The 27,132-nt window shown below is 44.0% G+C and overlaps 1 protein-coding gene across 1 annotated transcript in view; it reads right to left on the bottom strand.

Annotated features, from left to right (window-relative positions):
• Positions 1 to 5,054: 5,054 nt before the first annotated feature.
• GPBAR1 (G protein-coupled bile acid receptor 1) overlaps positions 5,055 to 27,132 on the bottom strand; it is a 32,426-nt gene continuing 10,348 nt past the window's right edge. Inside the window, exon 2 of the mRNA XM_075178687.1 lies at positions 5,055 to 9,290. Within this exon, the coding sequence (XP_075034788.1) occupies positions 8,164 to 9,168 (1,005 nt within the window). The 5' untranslated portion in view covers positions 9,169 to 9,290 and the 3' untranslated portion in view covers positions 5,055 to 8,163. The remainder of the gene's footprint in view (positions 9,291 to 27,132) is intronic.

Genomic DNA, 27,132 nt, shown 5'->3' with positions numbered 1-27,132 from the left:
TCTCGTGTTAACCCGTGCATGATACTCATGCATTCTAGTCAAATCAAGCTACTTAAGGTGTTAAAAAGGTTCTTGTCATGCATTTGGGCCTAGCCCAGGCCTCCTCAGGGAAAGAGCGTTACTTCCCGACGCAAGCGCCCTTTATTAACGTGTTTTTTTTCCACATGTCACCACCTCATCATTTTTCTCCATCACCTCATCCTTCATCTTCATCGCCACATCCTTCATCAAGCTACTTAAGGTGTTAAAAACTCCCCACTGTCACCCTCGGCAACCACCAACCACTCCCAACTGTCACTTCTCCTTCAAGAAATATATAGGTCAGTGTATAACTCTGCCCAGCAGGTGGCGCTGCAGCTTGTTTTTTTTTTTTTCACACACGCCACTAGGCATTTATATAGTAGATATGTGTTATGTCTGTCTGCATATGGCAAGTGCTTTATAGACAGAGGCTACTTAGATCTGTATTCAACTACCGCAAATTGGGGGGAGGGGGGGGTCGGGTGCCGCGAATCGGGTCCCGGCAGCCTCTTCTCCTCTCAGTGTCTCAGTGATAGAGAGAGGAGGAGAGGCTGCCGGGACCCGACGAGCGATCACGTGACTCTTTCTTCTTTTTTTTTTTTTTTTACATCTGGACTGACGGAGGAGGAGCAGCGCGCAATAGAAAGGTAAGTAAAACAAGGGACATAAGTGGTGATGGTGAAGGGGCACAGAAGTGGTGATGGTGATTGGCACAGAAGTGGTGATGGTGAAGGGCACAGAGGTGGTGATGGTGAAGGGCACAGAAGTGGTCATGGGCACAGAGGTGGTGATGGTGAAGGGCACAGAGGTGGTGATGGTGAAGGGGCACAGAATTGGTGATGGTGATTGGCACAGAGGTGGTGATGGTGATTGGCACAGAGGTGGTGATGGTGAAGGGCACAGAGATGGTGATTGGCACAGAGGTGGTGATGGTGATTGACACAGAAGTGGTCATGGGCACAGAGGTGGTGATGGTGAAGGGCACAGAGGTGGTGATGGTGAAGGGGCACAGAATTGGTGATGGTGATTGGCACAGAGGTGGTGATGGTGATTGGCACAGAGGTGGTGATGGTGAAGGGCACAGAGGTGGTGATGGTGATTGGCACAGAGGTGGTGATGGTGAAGGGCACAGAGGTGGTGATGGTGAAGGGCACAGAGGTGGTGATGGAGATTGGCACAGAGGTGGTGATGGTGAAGGGCACAGAGGTGGTGATGGTGATTGGCACAGAGGTGGTGATGGTGAAGGGCACAGAGGTGGTGATGGTGAAGAGGCACAGAGGTCGTGATGGGCACAGAGGTGGTGATGGTGAAGGGCACAGAGGTGGTGATGGTGAAGAGGCACAGAGATGGTGATTGGCACAGAAGTGGTGATGGTGAAGGGCACAGAGGTGGTGATGGTGAAGAGGCACAGAGGTGGTGATGGTGATTGGCACAGAAGTGGTGATGGTGAAGGGCACAGAGGTGGTAATGGGCACAGAGGTGGTGATGGTGATTGGCACATTGGTGGTGATGGTGATTGGCACAGAGGTGGGGATGGTGATGGGCACAGAGGTGATGGGGAAAGGGCACATGTGATATTGTGAAGGGGCAAAAGTGACAATGAAGGGGCACAGTGTGATGATAGAGGGACAAAAGTGACAAGAGCACATACTTGGATTTATGCGTATTATTTTTGCAAACAACTTAAGTAAGTATTTCTGCCCTGACTTCAATATTTATTATGTTGTTTTGACCCAACTACTTAAAAAAACGGGACTGCTTGGTAATTATTTAGGGGTGCCTTTTTCTGCAGCAGGGTGGCCTTGCTCTTTTCACATGTTAAGTACGCCCCCAAACATGCAAGCCACGCCCTCACCTCCTTTGGCGGCGCGGCGGCACATGCTTTCAAATCTACTTAACTATAGGGGTATATGGTAGGCATGCGGCGGCACATGCTTTCACTTCTAGGTAACTATAGGGGTATATGGTAGGCTGCAAAAATATAGTGCTATGGATTGTTTCAGGGAGGGGGCCCAAAAACAGTATCCTGCCTAGGGCCCTATGAGGTCTAAATCCGGCTCTGAATGTAATGGACTGAGTAGGTAGTGACCAAAGTCGGCCTGAAATAGGTCATTAGGTTCATAGGTCAGTGAGGGTACCGGGGACTATACTACCTCGGTAACGGAGCACATTTTCATTGTCCTCTGTTATCAGTGTAGGTTCTGTCTGCAGTGTATTTTTATTGGATTCCAGCGAGGAAGCCTGGTGGGCGGAGCCTCCTCTCACATAGCGTCAGTTCTTAGGAATTCCTGAAGAGTTGCATCTATATGAATGTAAGGCAACATGTGTTGTAAATTTAATGGTCTTATAATGTTCCTTGAAAGAGGCCCTAACCTGGAAAACATTCTTTATTAATGTTGTGTACAGAAAAGTAAATGTGAAAATGTCAGTTTTCATTTTCTATCTTTGGGTGAAGACGTTTCTGTCACAGAGATTCAGTTTGTTAATACACAGCTGGCAGCGATGAATATATATATATATATAGCGGCTGATTCATGCTTGGACGCAACGCTAACACAAGTTGAGTTTTAAAGAAAAGAGCAACAGAACTTGTGTGTGACCATATTCAAATCCAAATGTATCTCAAGTCATGGAATATACAGCGTGCAAACTGACTTACGTCTGATTATGAATAAGACCCATAGTCTTAATAGCTCCAGATAAAGACTATAGTTACAGCCCCTGTACTTTATAAGACCCCCACTTTTATCTTTCCTGTATAGTGGAAATTCACATCCTCTCCTGGAAAAGTCCTCATCAATCAACAATGTACAGAACACAATATCCTCATTTCCTTCTACCATGACAACCTACACCTACATCTCTGCCTGTACCATCATCATCATCACCATTTATTTATATAGCGCCACTGATTCCGCAGCGCTGTACAGAGAACTCACTCACATCAGTCCCTGCCCCATTGGAGCTTACAGTCTAAATTTCCTAACACACACACACACACACACACACAGACTAGGGTCAATTTTGATAGCTGCCAATTAACCTACCAGTATGTTTTTGGCGTGTGGGAGGAAACCGGAGCACCCGGAGGAAACCCACACAAACACGGGGAGAACATACAAACTCCTCACAGATAAGGCCATGGTTGGGAATTGAACTCAAGACCCCAGCGCTGTGAGGTGGAAGTGCTAACCACTGAGCCACCGTGCTGCCCATGTCCTCCAACATGAATTATATGGTGGTACCAGGGAATATATTCTACAGTCATCTGATGGGAATTGTAAATGTCTGGGTATCTATCAAATAAAATGATTCACTGTGGCTATGACAAGAACTGATGACTACATGCGGTGACAACTGTATTCCATCTATTTCTAGGAAGTAAAAATTACTTTGGGAGCGATGTTACCTGGATAAATGACCATATGCTGACAGCAGGCAGAGCCACTTAGCCTAGTAGCAATCAGTGATAACACAGAGATAAGATGGTGATCTCTGATAAGATTGGGAAGACAAAGGACAGGGTGCCAAGCTGCTCAGTTAGTGCAAAGAGGTGATCTGCACGCAGAGGGGTCACTCGTATGTACGTAGGGATCACACTCTTCATCCCTACTCTCTGCTCTTAATCCCTACTCTCTGGGGCAGCACAGTGGCTCAGTGGTTAGCACTTCTGCCTCACAGCACTGGGGTCTTGAGTTCAATTCCCAACCATGGCCTTATCTGTGAGGAGTTTGTATGTTCTCCCCGTGTTTGCATGGGTTTCCTCCGGGTGCTCCGGTTTCCTCCCACACTCCAAAAACATTCTAGTTGTTTAATTGACTGCTAATCTCTCTCTCTCTCTCTCTCTCTCTCTCTCAGTCTGTATGTATGTTAGGGAATTTAGACTGTAAGCCCCAATGGGGCAGGGACTGATGTGAATATGTTCTCTGTACAGCGCTGCGGAATCAGTGGCGCTATATAAATAAATGGTGATGATGATGATGTCCTTGCAGATGTTATTGGGCATATTTCATATCTAAAATCATTGCTGTTTGCATACGCCATCTACAAGGCGAACTGTTAGGCTGCTTGTTGTATATTTTTGGACGTGCTTTTGATTTATTTAATTTTATTTTACTTTTTTGTTTTTTTATGATATGTAAATAATTGATGCATAAATATTAAAATGTAAACAAAAAAATCACTAAATGGTTTCAGCGCCTTTATAATGCAGCCCGTTCATTGTGAAATCAACACACGGTAGAGCACTAAAAAATAGTTTGGTGTCTTAAAATCTTAAACACGATACTAGGACTTTATAATGCGTCATTGTGAACAGGGCAGGGACAAAATTTGTTAGCACCCAAGGTGGGGTTCCCAGAGAAGTCCTTCCAATACTCACTTGTCCTCAGTCCATATTGTGAGCTGTTTGCCCGAAAAAAAAAACCACTGAACCCCTTTCTTAAAACCGGCATCAAACGGGTCACTTTGCACCGTATTTTGGCCTCTTCACCCCAAGACAAAAAAGCTTCACTGTATCCTGCAGGTACCAATCAAATATATAAATTGAGGTGTATTTTATGCTCAAGGCAACAAAGTATCCTGCAAATAGTCATTTCTTCTCTTATAGTAATATCCAATTGTTTGCTGGAGCTCAAAGAGCAAGAAGCAAAAAACATATTGTAATGACCAAAGGCATGGTATACTGCCCCAAATCCACTCTGGTACTGGGTTTTAAGAAGGGGGGACAGTTTTTATATACTATGTGCACAATTTAACTGCTTCTATTTGCAGCCACAAAAAAATTGAATGTAATGAAGAGTGACAGGCTGCTGGCTAGAGCTACCAATTACTATATCACTATATCTAACCTCTATGTCTGTATGTATTACCCAGGATTGTTGTATTACTGTTTGTTCCTAATTGTAAAGCGCTACCTAATTTGCTGCCGCTAAAATAAATGATGATGATGATGATGATGAATTTCTTTGTCAGCTCAGATTCTAATAACATTCACTTTTATGTAACAATAAACCAAATATTTTAATGTGGAACAGAACATTGCTTCAGACAGTTTAAATACACACATTTGAAATGAAAACTCAGACATGAATTTATGACATCACAACAGCTTAAGTGACAGGATACAATGAAGGAAGTATATGGAACCGGGTCTGTGAATCCAGAAAATTCAGCGAGAGGCTGTTTACCATTCCTAGAGACTATCCCCGCCTTGTCGCCCTTTGACATACTCTTTGATAATAGAAACTAGCTGCTTAAGAAGAGGAAGCACAAACATGACTCTGGCTGTTTAGTACACACAGTGCTATACACAGTCCCATAGCAAAGTCTAAAGACACAAAGTGGGTCATTCACAATGAACAAACGCTATGTAAATGCTTGTCCTGTCCTTTGGTTAGCCTTACATGGTGTAAATGTTCAACGTCATGCATGAGCATCGCTGATCTGTATTTTTTTGGTCGTCCTCCTCATTAAGAGCCTCATTATGGGGTCAAATTAGAAATGGGCGAATTTGTGCTTCGAATGTACATGGGAAAAGATGCACACACAAAAAAGCATACTTGTATGTTGGCCGGTGGGATATGAATGCATCAGATGTACAAGTGTGTTTACTTCTGCCTAACAATAATGTAGATATGCGGATTCACAGTGTTGCATGTAAATTCTAAAGTCACATTACCCGATTTGTACACAATATAATAATATAATGAAGTGTCAAATACACAAGAGAGAATAATGCCTGGACAGTTATTAATGAACGTGAAAGCTGCACTTTCAATATGGAATGTAAGAAATACAAACACCTTCACATCTGTTGTCTATCCCTTTAAAAATGAAATCGGAATCTTATTTCCTTCAGTAGTCAAAATGCAAATAACAAATAATTAATGCAAATAGAAGGCAACGACTTGATACAATATAGCCAAAACGCTAATGAAATAAGCATTCCTGACAACTGCTCTGATTTTGGCGGGACATCCCGATTCGCGGGCCACAACGGGGGTGGGGCTTGACAGAAAGTGTGCAGAGTTTTACCCAAATATGTCCATATGTGGGTGGAGTTTGGCCGCATCAGGGAGGGAGCTTATTTTGTCCAACTTTATGTACTGTCAGTTGGATGGGACAATATGCAAGTAGCCATTCAGAAACGGCTAATTGATGCTGCTGGTAATCATCCGCATTATCAAGGCGTATTATTACACCCCCCCCCCTCCTCCAGCACCTGCACGAGATACGCTTCCTAAATAGCATACATGGGGACCCATCCACATCTAATTGTGTTGCAATTACGTGCACACTGTCTATGCGTGCCCACCCATGATCCGCCTCTTTGGGCGGAAAGGGACAGAAGTCAACAATACGCAAAAGTCTGTATGGAGACATACGTATTTTTGGAGCAAATGCGCGGTACGGAAATACATATCTCACGTAAAAAATAAATAGATTTCAATTTTGCCCTCCCTGCAGTGCAACATGGTTTTGCCAAGGTGTAGAATTACACATTTTAGATTAGAGATGCTCAGGCTCAGTTCCCGAGAACCAAACACACCCGAGCTTAGCAGATCCAAGTACCGAGCCAGCTCGGTACTTTTGCACGCCCTCAGAATTGAAAACGAGGCAAAACATCATTGTCGGATCTTGGATCTCACGATTTTTGGATTCTATAAGTACCGCCCTCCACGGCGATCCAGCGCCATTTCACAGAGGGACACAGAAGGGGTAGCACAGTTCTTGGTAGTCTGTAGAGCAGTTGGGCAGTGTCATAGGTAGAAAAGAAAGAGGAGGGGTAGCAGTGTTCTTCAAAGTCTACAGTGACATTCAGGAGAGCTCCATTGCTAATTGTCATTGCTGAAATACAAACACTAGCGCAGGCAGGCTTGGTGTAAATCTGCAGTCACATTGTACTGTGTTATATAGGTAAAAGACAAAGAGGAGAGCTCCATTGCTAATTGCACCACTTTTGTTTACTGACAGTGCTGTGTGACAATGTGTCCTAGATGTGCTAGGAACTGCCGTGTGTTTGAGTCATTGCTCTGTCGCTTACCATCCAGCCAGGACGCTGCAGTCTTTGTCCGAAAGTGTATGAAAATAATACTGTGACCTGTGAGGTGATCGAAATTTACTGCAAATGGCTTGAAATTAGTGTTATTGAGATTAATATAATAATGAAGGGGGAATAATAAGCAAAAATATGTGATTTTAGCAAAAAAAAATAGGGATTTTAGAAAAAAATTGGGATCCAAAACCAAAATATTCAAGGTCAGTTTTGCCAAAAACAAAAACAAAACACGAAGTTAATCCAGATCCAAAACCAAAACCAGAACATGGGGGTCATCTATTCTAGATGTTTCTTTTCCTAAACCAGACCTGGCCAACCTTTGGTTTTCCAGGTGTTGTGAAATTACAAGTCTCAGAATACCCTGCCAAGTATCGGCTGGCTACCTACTGGCAAAGCATGCTGGGACTTGTAGTTTCACAGCACCTGGAGAGCCACAGTTTGGCTTGGGCTGTCCTAAATGTTTTACTACTCCTTTAGAGAAAGTTAGCGACTAATGGGCAACATTCATATTGATTTTGTTAGGTTTATAGGTTATAATGACATTGCTTTCAAATGAGCATATTAGTACATCCTCTGAAAATTCATCATGTTTGTATTAAGCAAAAATTCAGCATATTGTACTGTGAAAATATTCTACGTCCCCCCAAAACTGAAAGGCAGTCCTCCCAATTTTCCCCGTCAACTTGACATTTGCTCACTTATGTATCAGGCTTCCACAATTATGTTGTTAAACTTTCTCTCTGTGTTAAGTGCAATAATATACCTATCTAATTACATCAACACATAGAATTTGCATTTGCGCTGTAGTCCGCTTATTGTAAGTGACCCCTAAAGATTAAGATTTGTCAGAAATGTCCCATCCTGGCTGATTGTAGAAGTGTCTTCTCTGTTGTCGTATTTAATAACATGGCTAATAAATGCACTGTGACCCATAGCAATCAATCAAATATTTCCTTTCAAGATGTAACCTACAGTAGACATAAAATGACAATTGATTATTAATGTATGAGTAACATTGTATATAACTAGTGTTGGGATCTGAGAGGAGATTGTGTTGCCGAGATCTTTTACAAGTCGATTAATTATTTAACAGCAGTCAATTGATGTTCTAGCGTCTCCTCTTTGCTAGTCATGTCAAGATGGCTCGATGTATTCGCTCTGTGTTTGCAGCCCGTGTGGCAATATTTTTTGCAAAGGTTCCTCCACAGTTCAGTGTACTGCCGGTGGCTTAGTCCCAAGATAACTGGGATGACCGCTGCACTGCCGCTTCCTACGCATGTAAGGGTGAGAACAATCCACCAACTGATTTCATACTTCTCCAAGACTAGCACCGAGACCTGAAGAAGAGCAATGTACGGAACCCAGCAGATGAGAAAAGTCAAAGAGAAGACGGCAATGCATTTGGCGTACCTCAAATCCATTTGGCGCTCTAGCTCTGTGGCAGCTTCCCGTTGCACCGAGCGATGGAGCTTCTTTATTTCCTTCAGTTGCTTTCTGGCCACTGAAAGCAGTTTGACCGTGATGAAGCTCATGGCTAGGATGGATGGGAAGACCACGCCGTAGGTCTCTAGGTAAATGTACTCATTTGGAAAGACTTGCTTATAAGAACACGTGTTGTTGGTGTTCCAATTGTTCCAGCCAAATACGGGCAGGCATGCAAACACCAGGGGCAACGTCCACACCACGAACAAGGAGAAGGGTACACATCGATGGACACAAGTCTTCCAATAGTGCAAAGGATAGATGATGCTCGAGTACTTTTCATAGTGGACCATCAACAAGTTGGCCAGGAAAGAGAGGAAGAAGAAATTGGGAGTTATGTAGGCAAAAAGACACCCATAATACCCCAGATCTTTGTTGAACCTCATTCGGGGGATGCAGGGGAGGAGCACCCCAGTGAAGAAGTCTGCAAACAGCAAGCTGAGGAAGAAGTAGTTGGCCGTATTGTGTAGCTTCTTGTTGAACACAATCCCAATGATGATGAAGAGGTTGGACAAGATGATGAAGGCCGAGAGGGGGCTGGAGAGTAGGAAGATGAGCCTCTCCTCTTCCATATTATTTGACGAAGTCCCATTTTCATTTAACATTATCCCTCAGAGAGCCAGTAACTCGGTCATGTCCTTAATTGAGTTCCAGGAAACATTCTCCCCCTGGATCGCAGAGGAGATGACAATAGTCACCGCAGCAATGAGTATTCTTACTGGATACACTAAAAAAAGGAACATGGAGATATTACAATGTACTGGTACATTTTTCCATCATTATATATTAACACATTACTCCTATGGTACCTGTGAACATTGCTTAGAATGATTGAATAATTTCAGAGCCAATGGTTTCCATCAAGAAAAAAATCACTGGCGAAACTTTTTTATTGAACAATTGTGTTTGTCATAGATCACCAATGAGTTTGAAGACGGATTTCATCCAAAGGCCACACAAGCTGCAATAGCGCAGCAGATATCAGCAAACCGCGTGTGGTCCAAAATTAATCAAAATCTATGGGGTCATTATAGGGACTATTGGAAAATACTGTGAGAAGATGACCACAGACGGTCGCTGTGGCCTATGGCACTAACAGCTCCTAGTAAATCTGGAATAGATCTGTTTCTTCGACCCGTGCGTCAATCTACTGGATCATGGTAATTTGGACACCTACATGTATGCCTATTATGGACACTAATTCTTGAATTCAGAACTTGTGTGAGGCTAGTATTATAAGTCTACAGGAAGTCACAATGGAGAACAACAATCACTTTTGAAGCCATTTTCAGCAAAACCAATTCTCCAGCCTATCAATTCTCCAGGAACTTATATAACAGAGGGATTGCATGAGACCGAGGTGATATAAACGCTGAGGGGGCTGGCAGTAGAAAAAGTACAGGCATACCAGGAGTTAACTTATCTGGGTGGTGGTAAGAATCTGAGTTACCAATCAGTGGAGTCGGAAGGGGAGGACTTAGTTTCACAGAGGAGGCTTATAACATATAGGAAAAGGATATGACATCCTATTGCCTCTGGAGTTGTTACCCACCCACCCATCCCATAATTATAGTATTGGTATTGGTACTTGTGTTTGCAAGTGGCGGTAAGCAGCCCAATCAGCGGCCATTTTGTAGTAGGCACTCTCCCCTTAAAGGGATTGGGCAATTAGTCAGAATAGCCCTTCGGGGTTTAAGGGGCCCCGCTTAGGCGGGCGGGCCTCAGCTAATATGCCAAACGGGGGAGTTTGGCTTTTTACGCCTGGTTGGGTCCAAATTAGTTTGGACGGAATTTACATCTTGTAGGTGTGGCCTGGATGCTGATTGGTCTGTTTATGTTGGCCACCAATTTTTCCCCAGCAGGTTTCGCCTTCAATAAATTCCTGATCTTTCAAACGCCAATTCAAGTCTCTGTGTCTTTATTATAGTTTGTAAGTTTACTCTGGTAAAGGTAAATATGGTATTATATGTGGTCCACCATAAGCGGTTTATGACTTTTGACTGATGATTGTGATATCTTCCAATGTATAAGTGTGTACAATAGACAATCTACTAGCTATAGACTTCCATGTTCCCATTAGTTATAGCCCATCTTCTATAATGTCTTATACAGAACGATGATGAGGTCGTCCTGTAAGCAGCACTGAGAATAGAATCTGTTTGTGAGAGAGAAGCTTCCGAGTCTCCTGCACACAAATGACTTTCCTAGAAAACTATAGCAACTGTCGTTTTATGGCCCGGGATGGGTTCAGAGCCATATAAATGCTACCAAATTCCCTCTTCTTTATGGGGGCGATGGAGCCAAACTGCATAAACATCCGCACAGAGAAAGGAGTTTTACAGCTGCTTTTCAATGAAGCAGAATTCAATTATATTGTTAAAGTTAGCAAATAGTAACTGGTAACTACAATTCAGGAGCGTGGAACCTGTTCACTGAGGTGTATCTACATTATCTATCTATCTATCTATCTATCTCATATATTTCTATCTATCTATCTATCTATCTATCTATCTATCTATCTCATATATTTCTATCTATCTATCTATCTATCTCATATCTATCTCATATATTTATATCTATCTATCTATCTATCTATCTCATATCTATCTCATATCTATCTATCTCCTGTCTATCTATCTATTTATCTATCTATCTATCGATCTATCTATCTATCTACCTATCTCATATCTATGTATCTCCTGTCTATCTATCTATTTATCTATCTATCTCCTATCTATCTATCTATCTATCTATCTATCAATATTCTATCTATCTATCTATCTCATATATTTCTATCTATCTATCTATCTATCTATCTATCTATCTCATATCTATCTATCTATCTCCTGTCTATCTATTTATCTATCTATCTCCTATCTATCTATCTATCTATCTATCTATCTATCTATCTATCTATCTATCTATCTATCTATCTCATATCTATCTATCTATCTATCTACCTATCTCATATCTATGTATCTCCTATTTATCTATCTATCTATCTATCTATCTATCTATCTCCTGTCTATCTATCTCATATCTATCTATCTATCTATCTATCTATCTATCTATCTATCTATCGTCATAACAATCCCCCCTGTATATAACAGTTGTCTCTGCAGACAAGCAATCTGTTACCAGGGCCAAGGTCTATAAATTAATCGCTTGCTACATTTATAAGTTTGACTCGGAGGCGTTGAGCGTCACAAGTACGATTTTACAAGGGCTTAATAGGCCATGACATAGAAATTATGACACCTTGAAATATAGACATCACTAGTTCCTCATTACTAGTTTTGAGATGAGTTCCTAAAACTGCTGGTAAAAAAATACAAGAAAAAAGACCGTTCATCTCGCTCTGGTTTTCTCAGTTCCCCATTTCTGCTTTCATATAAAAAGACAAAACCAACAAGGAATTTGTTACCACTGAGGACTAAAATAGATCTACAGTCTCCTGCTAACTGGTCAGTGTTGTGTAACGCTCGTCAGAACTGTTATAAGGACGACAGAACCCCACATGTAGAGAATCTGTCACAGATGAATTGGTTGGTGCTGTTTTTGTTGCCGTACCAGGAACACCAAGGACCTGATTCAGAGTGAATCGCACACGTAAGCGCAACTTGCGATTGAAAAAGACTCATATAATTGTATGCATAAATACGCTTTATTCAGAGTTGATGATGCACGCAGGTCTGAATGAGAAGCAGATGCCACCACGTGACAACTAGGGATGAGCGCACTCGGATTTATGAAATCCGAGCCCACCCGAACGTTGCGGATCCGAGTCGGATCCGAGACAGATCCGGGTATTGGCGCCAAATTCAAAAGTGAAACTGAGGCTCTGACTCATAATCCCGTTGTCGGATCTCGCGATACTCGGATCCTATAAATTCCCCGCTAGTCGCCGCCATCTTCACTCGGGCATTGATCAGGGTAGAGGGAGGGTGTGTTAGGTGGTCCTCTGTGCTGTTTAGTTCTGTGCTGTTTAGTTCTGTGCTGTTTAGTTCTGTGCTGTTTAGTTCTGTGCTGTTTAGTTCTGTGCTGTTTAGTTCTGTGCTGTTTAGTTCTGTGCTGTGCTGTGCTGTGCTGTGCTGTGCTGTGCTGTGCTGTGTTCTGCAGTATCAGTCCAGTGGTGCTGTGTGCTGTGCTCTGTCCTTCTGAGGTCAGTGGTGCTGCTGGGTCCTGTGCTGTGTCCTGTTCAGTCCAGTGGTGCTGTGTCCTGTGCTCTGTGCTTCTAAGGGCATAGTTATTTCCCCAATATTCCCCTGTGTTTAAAAAAATAAAAAAAAGTTTTTTTTAAAAAATACCAAAAACTACTTTAATATTTTTTAATTACCACAAAATTTGCACAACCAATCCTGCAGTATAAGCCCATTGGTACTGCAATATTACCAAGTTCACACATTCAGCAGTAAAAGTCCAGTGGTACTGCAATATTACAAAGTTTACACATTCTGCAGTATCAGTCCAGTGGTGCTGTGTCCTGTGCTCTGTCCTGCTGAGTTCCGTAGTGCTGCTGGGTCCTGTGCCGTGTCCTGTTCAGTCCAGTGGTGCTGTGTCCTGTGCTCTGTGCTTCTAAGGGCATAGTTATTTCCCCATTATTCCCAAGTTTGTAAAAAATAAAAAAAAAGTAAAAAAAAATAAAAAATTAAAAAAAATAATATATATATAATAATTATAACCAAATTTGCAAAACCAATCCAGCATTATAAGTCCATTGGTACTGCAATATTACCAAGTTCACACATTCTGCAGTATCAGTCCAGTGGTGCTGTGTCCTGTGCTCTGTCCTGCTGAGTTCCGTAGTGCTGCTGGGTCCTGTGCCGTGTCCTGTTCAGTCCAGTGGTGCTGTGTCCTGTGCTCTGTGCTTCTAAGGGCATAGTTATTTCCCCACTATTCCCAAGTTTTTTAAAAATAAAAAAAAAGTAAAAAAAAAAAAAAAATTAAAAAAAAAAAAAATATATAATAATTATAACGAAATTTGCAAAACCAATCCAGCATTATAATTTATAAGTCCATTGGTACTGCAATATTACCAAGTTCACACATTCTGCAGTATCTTGTGCTACATATAATGGAGACCAAAAATTTGGAGGATAAAGTAGGGAAAGATCAAGACCCACTTCCTCCTAATGCTGAAGCTGCTGCCACTAGTCATGACATAGACGATGAAATGCCATCAACGTCGTCTTCCAAGCCCGATGCCCAATCTCATAGTACCGGGCATGTAAAATCCAAAAAGCCCAAGTTAAGAAAAAGTAGCAAAAAGAGAAACTTAAAATCATCTGAGGAGAAACGTAAAGTTGCCAATATGCCATTTACGACACGGAGTGGCAAGGAACGGCTTAGGCCCTGGCCCGTGTTCATGACTAGTGGTTCAGCTTCACCCACGGATCTTAGCCCTCCTCCTCCTCCCCCCCCCTACAAAAAATTGAAGAGAGTTATGCTGTCAGCAACAAAACAGCAAACAACTCTGCCTTCTAAAGAGAAATTATCACAAATCCCCAAGGCGAGTCCAAGGGTGTTGGTGGTTGTCAAGCCTGACCTTCCCATCACTGTACGGGAAGAGGTGGCTCGGGAGGAGGCTATTGATGATGTAGCTGGCGCTGTGGAGGAACTTGATGATGAGGATGGTGATGTGGTTATTGTAAATGAGGCACCAGGGGGGGAAACAGCTGATGTCCATGGGATGAAAAAGCCCATCGTCATGCCTGGTCAGAAGACCAAAAAATGCACCTCTTCGGTCTGGAGTTATTTTTATCCAAATCCAGACAACCAATGTATGGCAATATGTAGCTTATGTAAAGCTCAAATAAGCAGGGGTAAGGATCTTGCCCACCTAGGAACATCCTCCCTTATACGTCACCTGAATAACCTTCATAGTTCAGTGGTTAGTTCAGGAACTGGGGCTAGGACCCTCATCGGTACAGGGACACCTAAATCCCGTGGTCCAGTTGGATACACACCAGCAACACCCTCCTCGTCAACTTCTTCCACAATCTCCATCAGATTCAGTCCTGCAGCCCAAGTCAGCAGCCAGACTGAGTCCTCCTCAATACGGGATTCATCCGAGGAATCCTGCAGCGGTACGCCTACTACTGCCACTGCTGCTGTTGCTGCTGTTAGTCGGTCATCTTCCCAGAGGGGAAGTCGTAAGACCGCTAAGTCTTTCACAAAACAATTGACCGTCCAACAGTCGTTTGCCATGACCACCAAATACGATAGTAGTCACCCTATTGCAAAGCGTATAACTGCGGCTGTAACTGCAATGTTGGTGTTAGACGTGCGCCCGGTGTCCGCCATCAGTGGAGTGGGATTTAGAGGGTTGATGGAGGTATTGTGTCCCCGGTACCAAATCCCCTCGAGATTCCACTTCACTAGGCAGGCGATACCAAAAATGTACAGAGAAGTACGATCAAGTGTCCTCAGTGCTCTTAAAAATGCGGTTGTACCCACTGTCCACTTAACCACGGACATGTGGACAAGTGGTTCTGGGCAAACGAAGGACTATATGACTGTGACAGCCCACTGGGTAGATGCATCCCCTTCCGCAGCAACAGCAACAGCTGCATCAGTAGCAGCATCTACAAAATGGCTGCTCATGCAAAGGCAGGCAACATTGTGCATTACAGGCTTTAATAAGAGGCACAACGCTGACAACATATTAGAGAAAATGAGGGAAATTATCTCCCAGTGGCTTACCCCACTTAGACTCTCATGGGGATTTGTGGTGTCAGACAATGCCAGTAACATTGTGCGGGCATTAAATATGGGCAATTTCCAGCACGTCCCATGTTTTGCCCACACCATTAATTTGGTGGTGCAGCATTACCTCAAGAGTGACAGGGGTGTGCAGGAGATGCTTGCGGTGGCGCGCAAAATTGCTGGACACTTTCGGCATTCAGCCAGTGCCTACCGCAGACTAGAGGCACATCAAAAAAGCATGAACCTGCCCTGCCATCACCTCAAACAAGAGGTTGTGACGCGCTGGAACTCCACCCTCTATATGCTGCAGAGGATGGAGGAGCAGCAAAAGGCCATTCAGGCCTACACAGCCACCTACGACATAGGCAAAGGAGTGGGGATGCGCCTCAGTCAAGCGCAGTGGAGACTGATTTCCGTGTTGTGCAAGGTTCTGCAGCCATTTGAACTTGCCACACAAGAAGTCAGTTCCGACACTGCCAGCTTGAGTCAGGTCATTCCCCTGATCAGGCTGTTGCAGAAGCAGCTGGAGAAAGTGAGGGAGGAGCTGGTAAGCCATTGCGATTACACCAAGCATGTAGCTCTTGTGGATGTAGCCCTTCGTACGCTTTGCCAGGATCCGAGGGTGGTCACTCTTTTAAAGTCAGAGGAATACATTCTGGCCACCGTGCTCGATCCTCGGTTTAAAGCGTATGTTGTGTCTCTGTTTCCGGCGGACACAAGTTTACAGCGGTGCAAAGACCTGCTGGTCAGGAGATTGTCCTCTGAAGAGGACCGTGACATGCCAACAGCTCCACCCTCATTTTCTTCCACATCTATGGCTGCGAGGAAAAAGCTCAGTTTTCCCAAAAGAGGCACTGGCGGGGATGCTGATAACATCTGGTCCGGACTGAAGGACCTGCCAACCATTGCAGACATGTCTACTCTCGCTGCATTGGATGCTGTCACAATAGAAAAAATTGTGGATGATTACTTTGCTGACACCATCCAAGTAGACATGTCAGACAGTCCATATTGTTACTGGCAGGAAAAAAAGGCAGTTTGGAAGCCCCTGTACAAACTGGCTCTATTTTACCTGAGTTGTCCCCCCTCCAGTGTGTACTCGGAAAGAGTTTTTAGTGCAGCGGGGAACCTGGTCAGTGAGCGGCGAAGGAGGTTGCTTCCTCACAACGTTGAAAAAATGATGTTTATAAAAATGAATAATCAATTCCTCAATGAAGTACAGCACTGCCCTCCAGATACTACAGAGGGACCTGTGGTTGTGGAGTCCAGCGGGGACGAATTGATAATGTGTGATGAGGAGGAAGTACACACTGTAGGGGGAGAGGAATCAGAGGTTGAGGATGAGGACGACATCTTGCCTCAGTAGAGCCTGTTTAGTCTGTACAGGGAGAGATGAATAGCTTTTTTGGTGTGGGGGCCCAAACAAACCAATCATTTCAGCCAAAGTTGTTTGGTAGGCCCTGTCGCTGAAATGATTGGTTTGTTAAAGTGTGCATGTCCTATTTCAACAACATAAGGGTGGGTGTGAGGGCCCAAGGACAATTCCATCTTGGAACTTTTTTTTTGGCATTATATGACCAAGCAACAGTCGTTTGCCATGTTCAAAAAGTAAAACCAAATGTAAAAAAATTCAAGAAATTAAACCAAAAGTAAAATGCTGTGTCATAATTTAAAACAAGAGGTATTGACGTGCTCTAAAACTACTGTATTGTTGTTTATATTTTATAAACACTACACTTGAAAGCTTGAGTCTTTCAATAGAAAAGTAACTGTCCATTGCACGAATATTTGCAACAGGGACAATTTTAGGGTTAAGAAAGTCAACTAATAATAACACTTCGACGCTGTGTGTCTTTATAAACACTACACTTGGAAGTTGGAGGAGGTATTGTGGCCCCGGCACCAAATTTACTACCGGGGCCACTCCACTGTGCAGTCAATATTTAGGTGTATCAGATATTAAACAACGGTGACAGTTGATGCCCAATTTTTTAATTATATTGTGGCCTCGGTACCAAATTGTGTACCGGGGCCACCCCACTACGCAGTCCAGATACTTGTTTGGTGGAATTCAGACCAGTTAAGGGTTTTATTATTATATTGTGTGGACCACTCTATCTATACCACACTACAACTCTATACCACTCTATTTCCTACTTTAATTCTATTTCATACTTTAATTCTATTTCCTACTTTAATTCTATTACTAATTAATTACCATAAAGAGGAACAAAATAAACCAATTTTACCAAAAGTATAATATGACTTAGACTTACAAACACTACACTTTAAAGATCGTGCCTTTAAATGAAAAAGTCAGTCTTCATTGCACGACTATGTGCAACAGGGACATTTTTTTGGGTTTACAAAGTCAAACAATAACACTTCGACCCTGTCTGTCTGGGGTCTCTCAATGACGAATTGTCTGTACCATGTTTGGAGGAGGTATTGTGGCCCCGGTATCAAATTGGGTACCGGGGCCACCCCACTATGCAGTCCAGATACTTGTTTGGTGGAATTCAGACACGTGGAGGGTTTTTTAATTATATTGTGGCCTCGGTACCAAATTGTGTACCGGGGCCACCACACTACGCAGTCAAGATACTTGTTTGGTGGAATTCAGACCAGTTGAGGGTTTTATTATTATATTGTGTGGACCACTCTATCTATACCACACTACAACTCTATACCACTCTATTTCCTACTTTAATTCTATTTCATACTTTAATTCTATTACTAATTAATTACCATAAAGAGGAACAAAATAAACCAATTTTACCAAAAGTATAATATGACTTAGACTTACAAACACTACACTTTAAAGATCGTGCCTTTAAATGAAAAAGTCAGTCTTCATTGCACGACTATGTGCAACAGGGACATTTTTTTGGGTTTACAAAGTCAAACAATAACACTTCGACCCTGTCTGTCTGGGGTCTCTCAATGACGAATTGTCTGTACCATGTTTGGAGGAGGTATTGTGGCCCCGGTATCAAATTGGGTACCGGGGCCACCCCACTATGCAGTCCAGATACTTGTTTGGTGGAATTCAGACACGTGGAGGGTTTTTTAATTATATTGTGGCCTCGGTACCAAATTGTGTACTGGGGCCACCACACTACGCAGTCAAGATACTTGTTTGGTGGAATTCAGACCAGTTGAGGGTTTTATTATTATATTGTGTGGACCACTCTATCTATACCACACTACAACTCTATACCACTCTATTTCCTACTTTAATTCTATTTCATACTTTAATTCTATTTCCTACTTTAATTCTATTACTAATTAATTACCATAAAGAGGAACAAAATAAACCAATTTTACCAAAAGTATAATATGACTTAGACTTACAAACACTACACTTTAAAGATCGTGCCTTTAAATGAAAAAGTCAGTCTTCATTGCACGACTATGTGCAACAGGGACATTTTTTTGGGTTTACAAAGTCAAACAATAACACTTCGACCCTGTCTGTCTGGGGTCTCTCAATGACGAATTGTCTGTACCATGTTTGGAGGAGGTATTGTGGCCCCGGTATCAAATTGGGTACCGGGGCCACCCCACTATGCAGTCCAGATACTTGTTTGGTGGAATTCAGACACGTGGAGGGTTTTTTAATTATATTGTGGCCTCGGTACCAAATTGTGTACCGGGGCCACCACACTACGCAGTCAAGATAGATAGATGCGTATTGCGTATCATAGATAAAGTACATTCAGTGGTGTGGGGCAAATTGAAAAATATTCAAAATGCACTGACATTATCAAAAACAAGAGGTTGTCACACGCTAAAACTCCAACATGTATATGATGGAGAGGATGGAGGAGCAGCCGTATGTGTAGTGTAATGCAGATCTGTTGAAGGTTTTTTATATATTTTATTGTGGTGCCCAGTGCCCACTCCTCTACGCAGTCCAGGTACAATTATTGGTGCGAATCATAAAAGTTCAGGGTTTTTAATATATTGTGGTGACCCACTCCTCTACGCAGTCCAGGTACAATTATTGGTGCGAATCATAAAAGTTCAGGGTTTTTAAGATATTGTGGTGACCCACTCCTCTACGCAGTCCAGGTACAATTATTGGTGCGAATCATAAAAGTTCAGGGTTTTTAAGATATTGTGGTGACCCACTCCTCTACGCAGTCCAGGTACAATTATTGGTGCGAATCATAAAAGTTCAGGGTTTTTAAGATATTGTGGTGACCCACTCCTCTACGCAGTCCAGGTACAATTATTGGTGCGAATCATAAAAGTTCAGGGTTTTTAAGATATTGTGGTGACCCACTCCTCTACGCAGTCCAGGTACAATTATTGGTGCGAATCATAAAAGTTCAGGGTTTTTAAGATATTGTGGTGACCCACTCCTCTACGCAGTCCAGGTACAATTATTGGTGCGAATCATACAAGTTCAGGGTTTTTAATATATTGTGGTGACCCACTCCTCTACGCAGTCCAGGTACATTTATTGGTGCGATTCATAAAAGTTCAGTGTTTTTAATATATATTGTGGTGACCCACTCCTCTACGCAGTCCAGGTACATTTATTGGTGCGAATCATACAAGTTGATGGTTTTCTTATTATATATATTGTGGTGACCCACTCCTCTACGCAGTCCAGGTAGATTTATTGGTGCGAATCATAAAAGTTCAGGGTTTTTAAGATATTGTGGTGACCCACTCCTCTACGCAGTCCAGGTACAATTATTGGTGCGAATCATAAAAGTTCAGGGTTTTTAATATATTGTGGTGACCCACTCCTCTACGCAGTCCAGGTACAATTATTGGTGCGAATCATAAAAGTTCAGGGTTTTTAAGATATTGTGGTGACCCACTCCTCTACGCAGTCCAGGTACAATTATTGGTGCGAATCATAAAAGTTCAGGGTTTTTAATATATATTGTGGTGACCCACTCCTCTACGCAGTCCAGGTACAATTATTGGTGCGAATCATAAAAGTTCAGGGTTTATAATATATTGTGGTGACCCACTCCTCTACGCAGTCCAGAAAGATACCTTGTTGCAACGTTTTGGACTAATAACTATATTGTGAGGTGTTCAGAATACACTGTAAATTAGTGGAAATGCTTGTTATTGAATGTTATTGAGGTTAATAATAGCCTAGGAGTGAAAATAAGCCCAAAAACTTGATTTTTAAACTTTTTATGTTTTTTTCAAAAAAAATCCGAATCCAATACCTTAAATCCGAACCGAGACCTTTCGTCAAGTGTTTTGCGAGACAAATCCGAACCTCAAAAATAACGAAAATCCGGATCCAAAACACAAAACACGAGACCTCAAAAGTCGCCGGTGCACATCCCTAGTGACAACAGACACTTACATCCATACTTGCCAACTCTCCCTGAATGTCAGGGAGACTCCCTGAAATAGGGGTGATCTCCCTCACTCCCTGAAGAGTCTGGCATTCTCCCTGATGCTGAGCCAGTACAAGACGTGGTTGGCTTCGCCATCTACGGCATGATGACACAGTTCAGAAATTGTGTCCTATGTCCATGTATTGATGCCTATGGAGGTGGCCATTTTCATGGAGACCAAGATTTAATCAGAGACTGACCGTTAAGACAACATGACTTCAGTAATGGAGACAGAAATGTAAAAAACACTCCAGTCTCTAGAGATTCATTAGCTGCTTTTCTTTAATGCATAGTTGCCTACTCTCCCGGAATGTCCGTGAGACTCCCGCATTTCGGGGAGACCTCCTGGATAGCAGGGCAACCTCCCGGTTCTTGCCCCCGTAATAGATAAGTGGCGGGTGAAGGGGGCTTAATGATGCAAATATCACATTATCTTAGCCCCGCCCCCTGCTGTAATTGGCCAAAATTGTAACAATAGTTTAGGGGGCTGGGCCAAAATTATGCGATTCATTAAGCCCCGCCCCTGCATCCCCACCTCCCCCCGGATCTCCCTGAAGCCAACGACGAAATGTTGGCAAGTATGCTTACATCCAACTTGCCAACATGCACGAGAACCCTTTATTTTATATGTTACAAATGTAATTACTATGAAGCATCATTAAACTTGAATAACCTAGCTAATGCAGCAAGAATAGCTTGCTGTATTAGCATACTATCTTTTTTTTACTTTCGTTAGAACCTCCCTCCGCCCCCCCCCCCCCCCCCTCCCTCTGCCGTCACGCCTCCCCAGGCTTAAGGAGCCGTAAATACCAAAAAATTACAGGTCTGAATATCGGCAGTGGCGTACGTTCACTGTCTGAGCATACACAGTGTGAAAAAAATGCAAAGACACATTACGCGACCGGATGTACGTCTCATTCTGCACTTACGTACTTACGTCCTTCACATGATGGATAAACCTGTTAGTGCTTAATAAATATCTGTTACTGGTCGACTGTTAATAAATTAAATCATTCTTGTGTTTCATTTCCCACATCTGACAGATCGTACATCAACATCATCATCATCAGCAGCGTTTATTTATACAGCGTCAGCAAATTCCGTGGCGGTTTACAACTGGGCCTCACTTTGTTTATTGGTTACTGTACTGTTCTCCATGGTATGTCCAAATTGTGGAATAAGTTAGCGCTACATATATTAAGTATAGTTGCAATAATGTCTCTAATTCTGGTGGACAATCTAGACTAGTGTACAAAACTGATATGTTGGTTGCATAGAGGTAATGAGGCGTTAATTAAAGCGGCTTAATAATTAACCTCAATATAGAGGATTGTCCATGTATAAAGCATGGCTGACATAAAGTGACTGCTGCATATTCATTAGGAGGGTAAATACCGTTCCCAGGTGTCTCTGTAACAATGCCGCTTCCGATCTAACCGTTTGGCAAACAGATTTAGTACTTGTAAAAATAAAGCAAACACAGGACAGCAAATCTGCTCTCTTGTTTTATTCCAAGCTGATTGTTTTCAGCTTGTAAGATAATGAGCTACTTGTGGAAGTGTGAGGGAAGAACGGTCCATGGATTAAACTCATCTCAGGATCAAACACACAGGGAGGGTAAACAGAATCAGGTACAGAAGGGAGCCAGTGAAGCAACGGGGAGAGAGAAAGAGGCCAGGGGAGAACCAGAAGAGGTGAGAAGTTAAGTGGATGGTTGGTAGGCCTTAAGGAACAGGTGAGTTTTAAGTGCCCGCTTGAAAGAGCACAGATTGGGTGAGAGACAAATGGAGCGAGGGAGGTCGTTCCAGTGAAGGGGGGCAGCACGGGAGAAGTCTTGGATTTTAGAGTGGGAAGAGGTGATCAGAGTGTAGGAGAAGCGGCGATCATTGGCCGAGCGCAGGGAGCGGATGGGAGTGTGAATGGAGAGGAGGTTGGAGAACAACTATTCTTTTATATTTTAAAATGAATTTAAGTTTATACCTCTCACTGTCTCAATTTTGCATCCCGAAACATTGTGCACCCCCCCTAAAGCCTAGCACCCTAGGCTACAGCCTAGTCAGCCTAATGGATCATCATCTCTTGCAGGTTGACCTTCCCAGGCATTTCTTTAGACAAACCCATGAAGTAGGTTTTCAGGATAGCAATTTTTTGGCATCAGCAAACTGGTTGCACAATTAGAACGTCACTAAGGGCTAGATTTACTAAACTGCGCGTTTGAAAAAGTGGGGATGTTGCCTAAAGCAACCAATCAGATTCTAGCTGTCATTTTGTAGAAAGTACTAAATAAATGAAAGCTAGAATCTGATTGGTTGCTATAGGCAACATCCCCACTTTTTCAAACCCGCAGCTTAGTAAATCTAGCCCTAAGGGTCTGATTCACAGTAAGACATAAGTGTAACAATTGAAAAAAGTGTATACACATGTACGCTGTATACAGCGTTAAGTCCAGGGGGTAAATATATCAAGCTGGGAGTTTCCGGCGGGTTTGAAAAGTGGAGCTGTTGCCTGTAGCAACCAATCAGATCGCAGCTGTCATTTTGTAGACTGTACTAGATAAATGATAACTAGAATCTGATTGGTTGCTATAGGCAACATCTCCACTTTTCAAACCTGCCAGAAACTCGCAGCGTGATACATTTACCCCCAGGTCTGAATGAGGCACAGATCCGCGTGTCAACAGACAAACCCCACAGACACTTTCGCCCAACTTGCGGGACAATTTTATTTTACCTGTTACAAACGCAATTGCTATGAAGCATCATTTAAACTTGAACAACCTACCTAGCACAGCAGGAACAACTTACTGACATTCGTATTTTTTTTATTCTTTGCTACAACACATTCGGCGAATACCAAACTATGGTGACTCCAAAGGGTTAATATGTCATGCTGCAATTCTTTTTCAGCGATTTTAAATCGCTGCAATCCGCTCAAGATCACCGGCAATTTTATGAGCAAAGTTGCCGTATATATTAATCTGCAATTTTGACATTTCAAAATCCAATCTCTGGCGATGTGTTTGGATTTTAAAACACCTATCCCGCCGGCGGTTTAGTCTAATTCCCTGGAAATTCAACAGAAACTCGCCCAAGATTCAACAGGAAGAAAAAAGCATTCTGTAAGGGCTATCTGCACATTCTTGATATAACAGAAGGCACAATACAAGATTTAATTATGAGGGACACCATTTAAAGTACATACGTGTGACCATGTGCATGCTGCCACTTGTAGTGCCACAAGTATGTACTTTAAATGGTGTCCTCATTTGGCTATATTAACTGTTGCCACATCCGAAAAAATTATTATTGCCCCACTGGCAATGAAATAGTATGATGCTATAATATAATAAAATGAAATAAAAATTCACTTACATATAATCATTAAGGAAATGTGGCCCATTAAGTTATCCATAAAATATTTTGGCCCCCGTAACATAATTATTAATAATTTTTGCCTCTCTAAACAATAAATCATGATTACCCTGATAATTAAACCTTGTATTAGCCAGCAGTCCACAGCTGATTGATGTTTTTGCTGATCTCACCTTTCCAATGCAGCGTGTTGATTTTCACAGCAATCTCGGGAGAGTTTGCAAAATCTCAGCTTCACACATATGGTAATTTGTATTCTTAGAGCGGCCAAAAGTAGGGACAGTGATTTGTAGTGAGTCGATTTTGGTTACATCACTTTACTGGTGATTTAATATCAACTCGTCCGAAATCGCTGAAAAAGCAGATCGCAGCTTAATACATTTTTCCCCAAAAGTCTCAATAAGTGTCTGTCTCTCTCTCTCTCTCTCTCTCTCTCTCTCTCTCTCTCTCTCTCTCTCTCTGTCTGTGTGTGCGAGTAAGTGTATGTTAGGGAATTTAGATTGTAAGCTCCAATGGAGCAGGGACTGATGTGAATGAGTTCTCTGTACAGCGCTGCGGAATTAGTGGAGCTATATAAATAGCTGATGATGATTTGCAAACCTCTCATTACAATTCACTAGTGTAGAGGACTTACCTGTCCGGGGCCGTCGTCATCCCTCGGGCGGCGGTCCACTCCGTTCAGCCGGGACGGTGAGCCAATCAGGGCTCACCTCCCGGCCATTTCAAAAAGAAGCATGGCGACGGACCAATCCGGGCCCGCCATGTCATCACGTGGCGTCGCGTCGACGCTACGTGATGACGCTAGCGCGGCGCCGACTATTTAAGTCGGCGCGCGCGCCGCCATGTTTAGTTCGACGGCGGAGAGAGTCAGAAGAGGACGTGTCGCGGAGAGCTGCGGGATCAAGACCAGAAGACAAGCCAGCGGAGACCAGCAGTGGCGGCAGAGAGCCCTTGTTAGGGCTAAGAGCGCCTCTGCTGCCTGAAGACCGGCGGGATCAAAAGCAGAAGCCGGCGGCAGAGCAGAGAAGCAGCGGCAGGCGGGGAAGGAGTCCAGGAGAAGCTCCCCGAAGACAGCCCCAGGTAAGGCCTTGCCAGGCAACTCCTCTCCCGGGCCCACGCCCGCAGTACATATAATAAAGTCGGGCACAAGGCCCGTTGGCACTCTATAGTAGGGGCACAAGGCCCAGGGACCTGGGCACTAGGCCCCAACGAAGTAGTGGGCCAGTAGGCCATTAGTATACTGATATAAAGGGGACAAGCCCCTGTTAGTTAGAAAGGGGGAGTCAGAGCCCCAGAGGTACAAGGGCACAAGGCCCTTAGGTAGTTAGGGGCCTAGAGGCCATAGGAAGGCCAGAGGGCCTGGTTAGGGGCTGGTAGCCCATCTGCTATTAAGGGCACAAGGCCCTCAGCTAGTTAGGAAGGCCACAGGCCTCAGGCAGGGGCTAGGACCCCCTAGGTAGTAGGGCATAAGGCCCTAGTGAGTGGGCTCAGAGCCCTGGGTTAGAGAGGGGGCTGAGGCCCATTAGTCAGAGCAGAAGGCTCTGTGTGTAGCTGGGCAGAGACCCATGGTGTGCAGGGCCTAAGGCCCTGGTGGTGTGAGGTAGAGGCGTGGGAGCCTCGTGAGAGTAGGCGCGGTCCTGTGTGAGGTGAGCACACGTGGTTAGGAGGTACGGTCGAGCGTAGGCTCCCGTGGTGCTGTAGCAACCTGCTGGTTGGCTAGCAGCGGTGTGTTCGGGTAAGTAGCGGCAAAGTACTGTAGACTGTATCTATTTATTCTGTCTGTGTGGCGAGTGTAGTTTACATTACAGTATTTTGGTGTGCGTTCTAACTGTGTCCAGGGGCAAGACGTCAGGCCCCCATTAAAGGTAGGCTCTTGTTTCCTGTGGTTTTCCTGTGCTAACCCGTGCTGTGTGGGGACAAGTGTAAGTAACAGCATACACATAGTCAGGGGAGAACACACGTAGTGTCCCTGTCCCTTAGGTCCCCGGGGTCACACTGGTACCCAAGGGGGGTGGCTGAGTGAGTTGGTGGCAGTGCAGCACACCTTGAGGCAGTTCCAGGGGCGGCCGTGGTTCTGATCAAGGGTCCTCAAGGCCGGTTCCGTGCAGGTGGACCTGTGGTTCCGGACGAAGGGACACGTGTGAGATACCCGAGTACAGGCAGTCGGGCGGTTCAGTTCGATCGGCTGTTCCGTGCGGCAGTCGGCCCGCGGGTTAGTGTGCTGTTTTACTGAGCCTCAGCCGGGCTTAAAGAACCCGTACTTAGGGCCTGTGTGTGACTCCATAGCAAGAAGGCAGCTTCTTGGTAAGACCTGGGTGAGGGGGTTAGGAACCGCCCTCCGGTTTAGGCTGTGAACACCGGCTGGTGTTCCCCGTAGCGTGTAACTAGTAGTTCCGTTAGTGCACCACATTTAGTTAGTCCTAGTGTTTGACGTAGTTGCGTTGCCGACCATTAGAACGTTGTTAGGGTCGGGTCGCCGTTTGTAGTTAGTCCAGTTTGTGGGTGCCATCTTAGTTCACGGAGAGCGAAGAGGGAGGCTGTGTGTCTTGTCATCCGCAGGAGTCGGGAAGGTGCAGGAGAACCGGATCGGAAGTGGGAGTGTCCCGGTGAGTATCACGCTCGATTCCTCCTTTCGGTTAGGCCCTCACCGGCAGGTGTGTGAGGCACTTGAGGCGGGATTAGTCCTCGGATTAGTCTTGGCCTTCAGTGCCTGAAGTCCCCCGCGTCTTGGCAAGAACAAAGTGAGGAGGCGGCAAGGAGCTTGGACTGACCGTGTCTTCGTCCCTTGCCGTAGTCTCGGACAGCCCTTACTTGGTAGACTCGGTTTAACTGTGTGTTTCCCTCTTAGGCGTTACTTGCGGGCGTCCGGAGAAAACCCAAACCGGGACCGAGGTGGGATCCAGTCATCCACGCGGATCGTGGTAAATTCGGAGGTATTAGGAGGTAGTCGCCCTGTGAGGCACATCTCCTTTAGGGACCTTACATTTTGGCGTAGTCGGCAGGATCCGCGTTCGTGATGACGGATTCACGACCAACCACGCCTTCCCCCGAGCGCAACCCGCCTAATGTGATGGCTGTGGGTGCCGCGTTGTCCCACCTGCCGAAGTTCGATGGAAAG

This window comes from Mixophyes fleayi, chromosome 7 (genome assembly GCF_038048845.1).
Source record: "Mixophyes fleayi isolate aMixFle1 chromosome 7, aMixFle1.hap1, whole genome shotgun sequence".
In the NCBI taxonomy this organism is placed as follows: Eukaryota; Metazoa; Chordata; class Amphibia; order Anura; family Limnodynastidae; genus Mixophyes; species Mixophyes fleayi.
The sequence above is the reverse complement of the archived record's forward strand: the minus strand, read 5'-3'. Positions and strand labels throughout refer to the sequence as shown.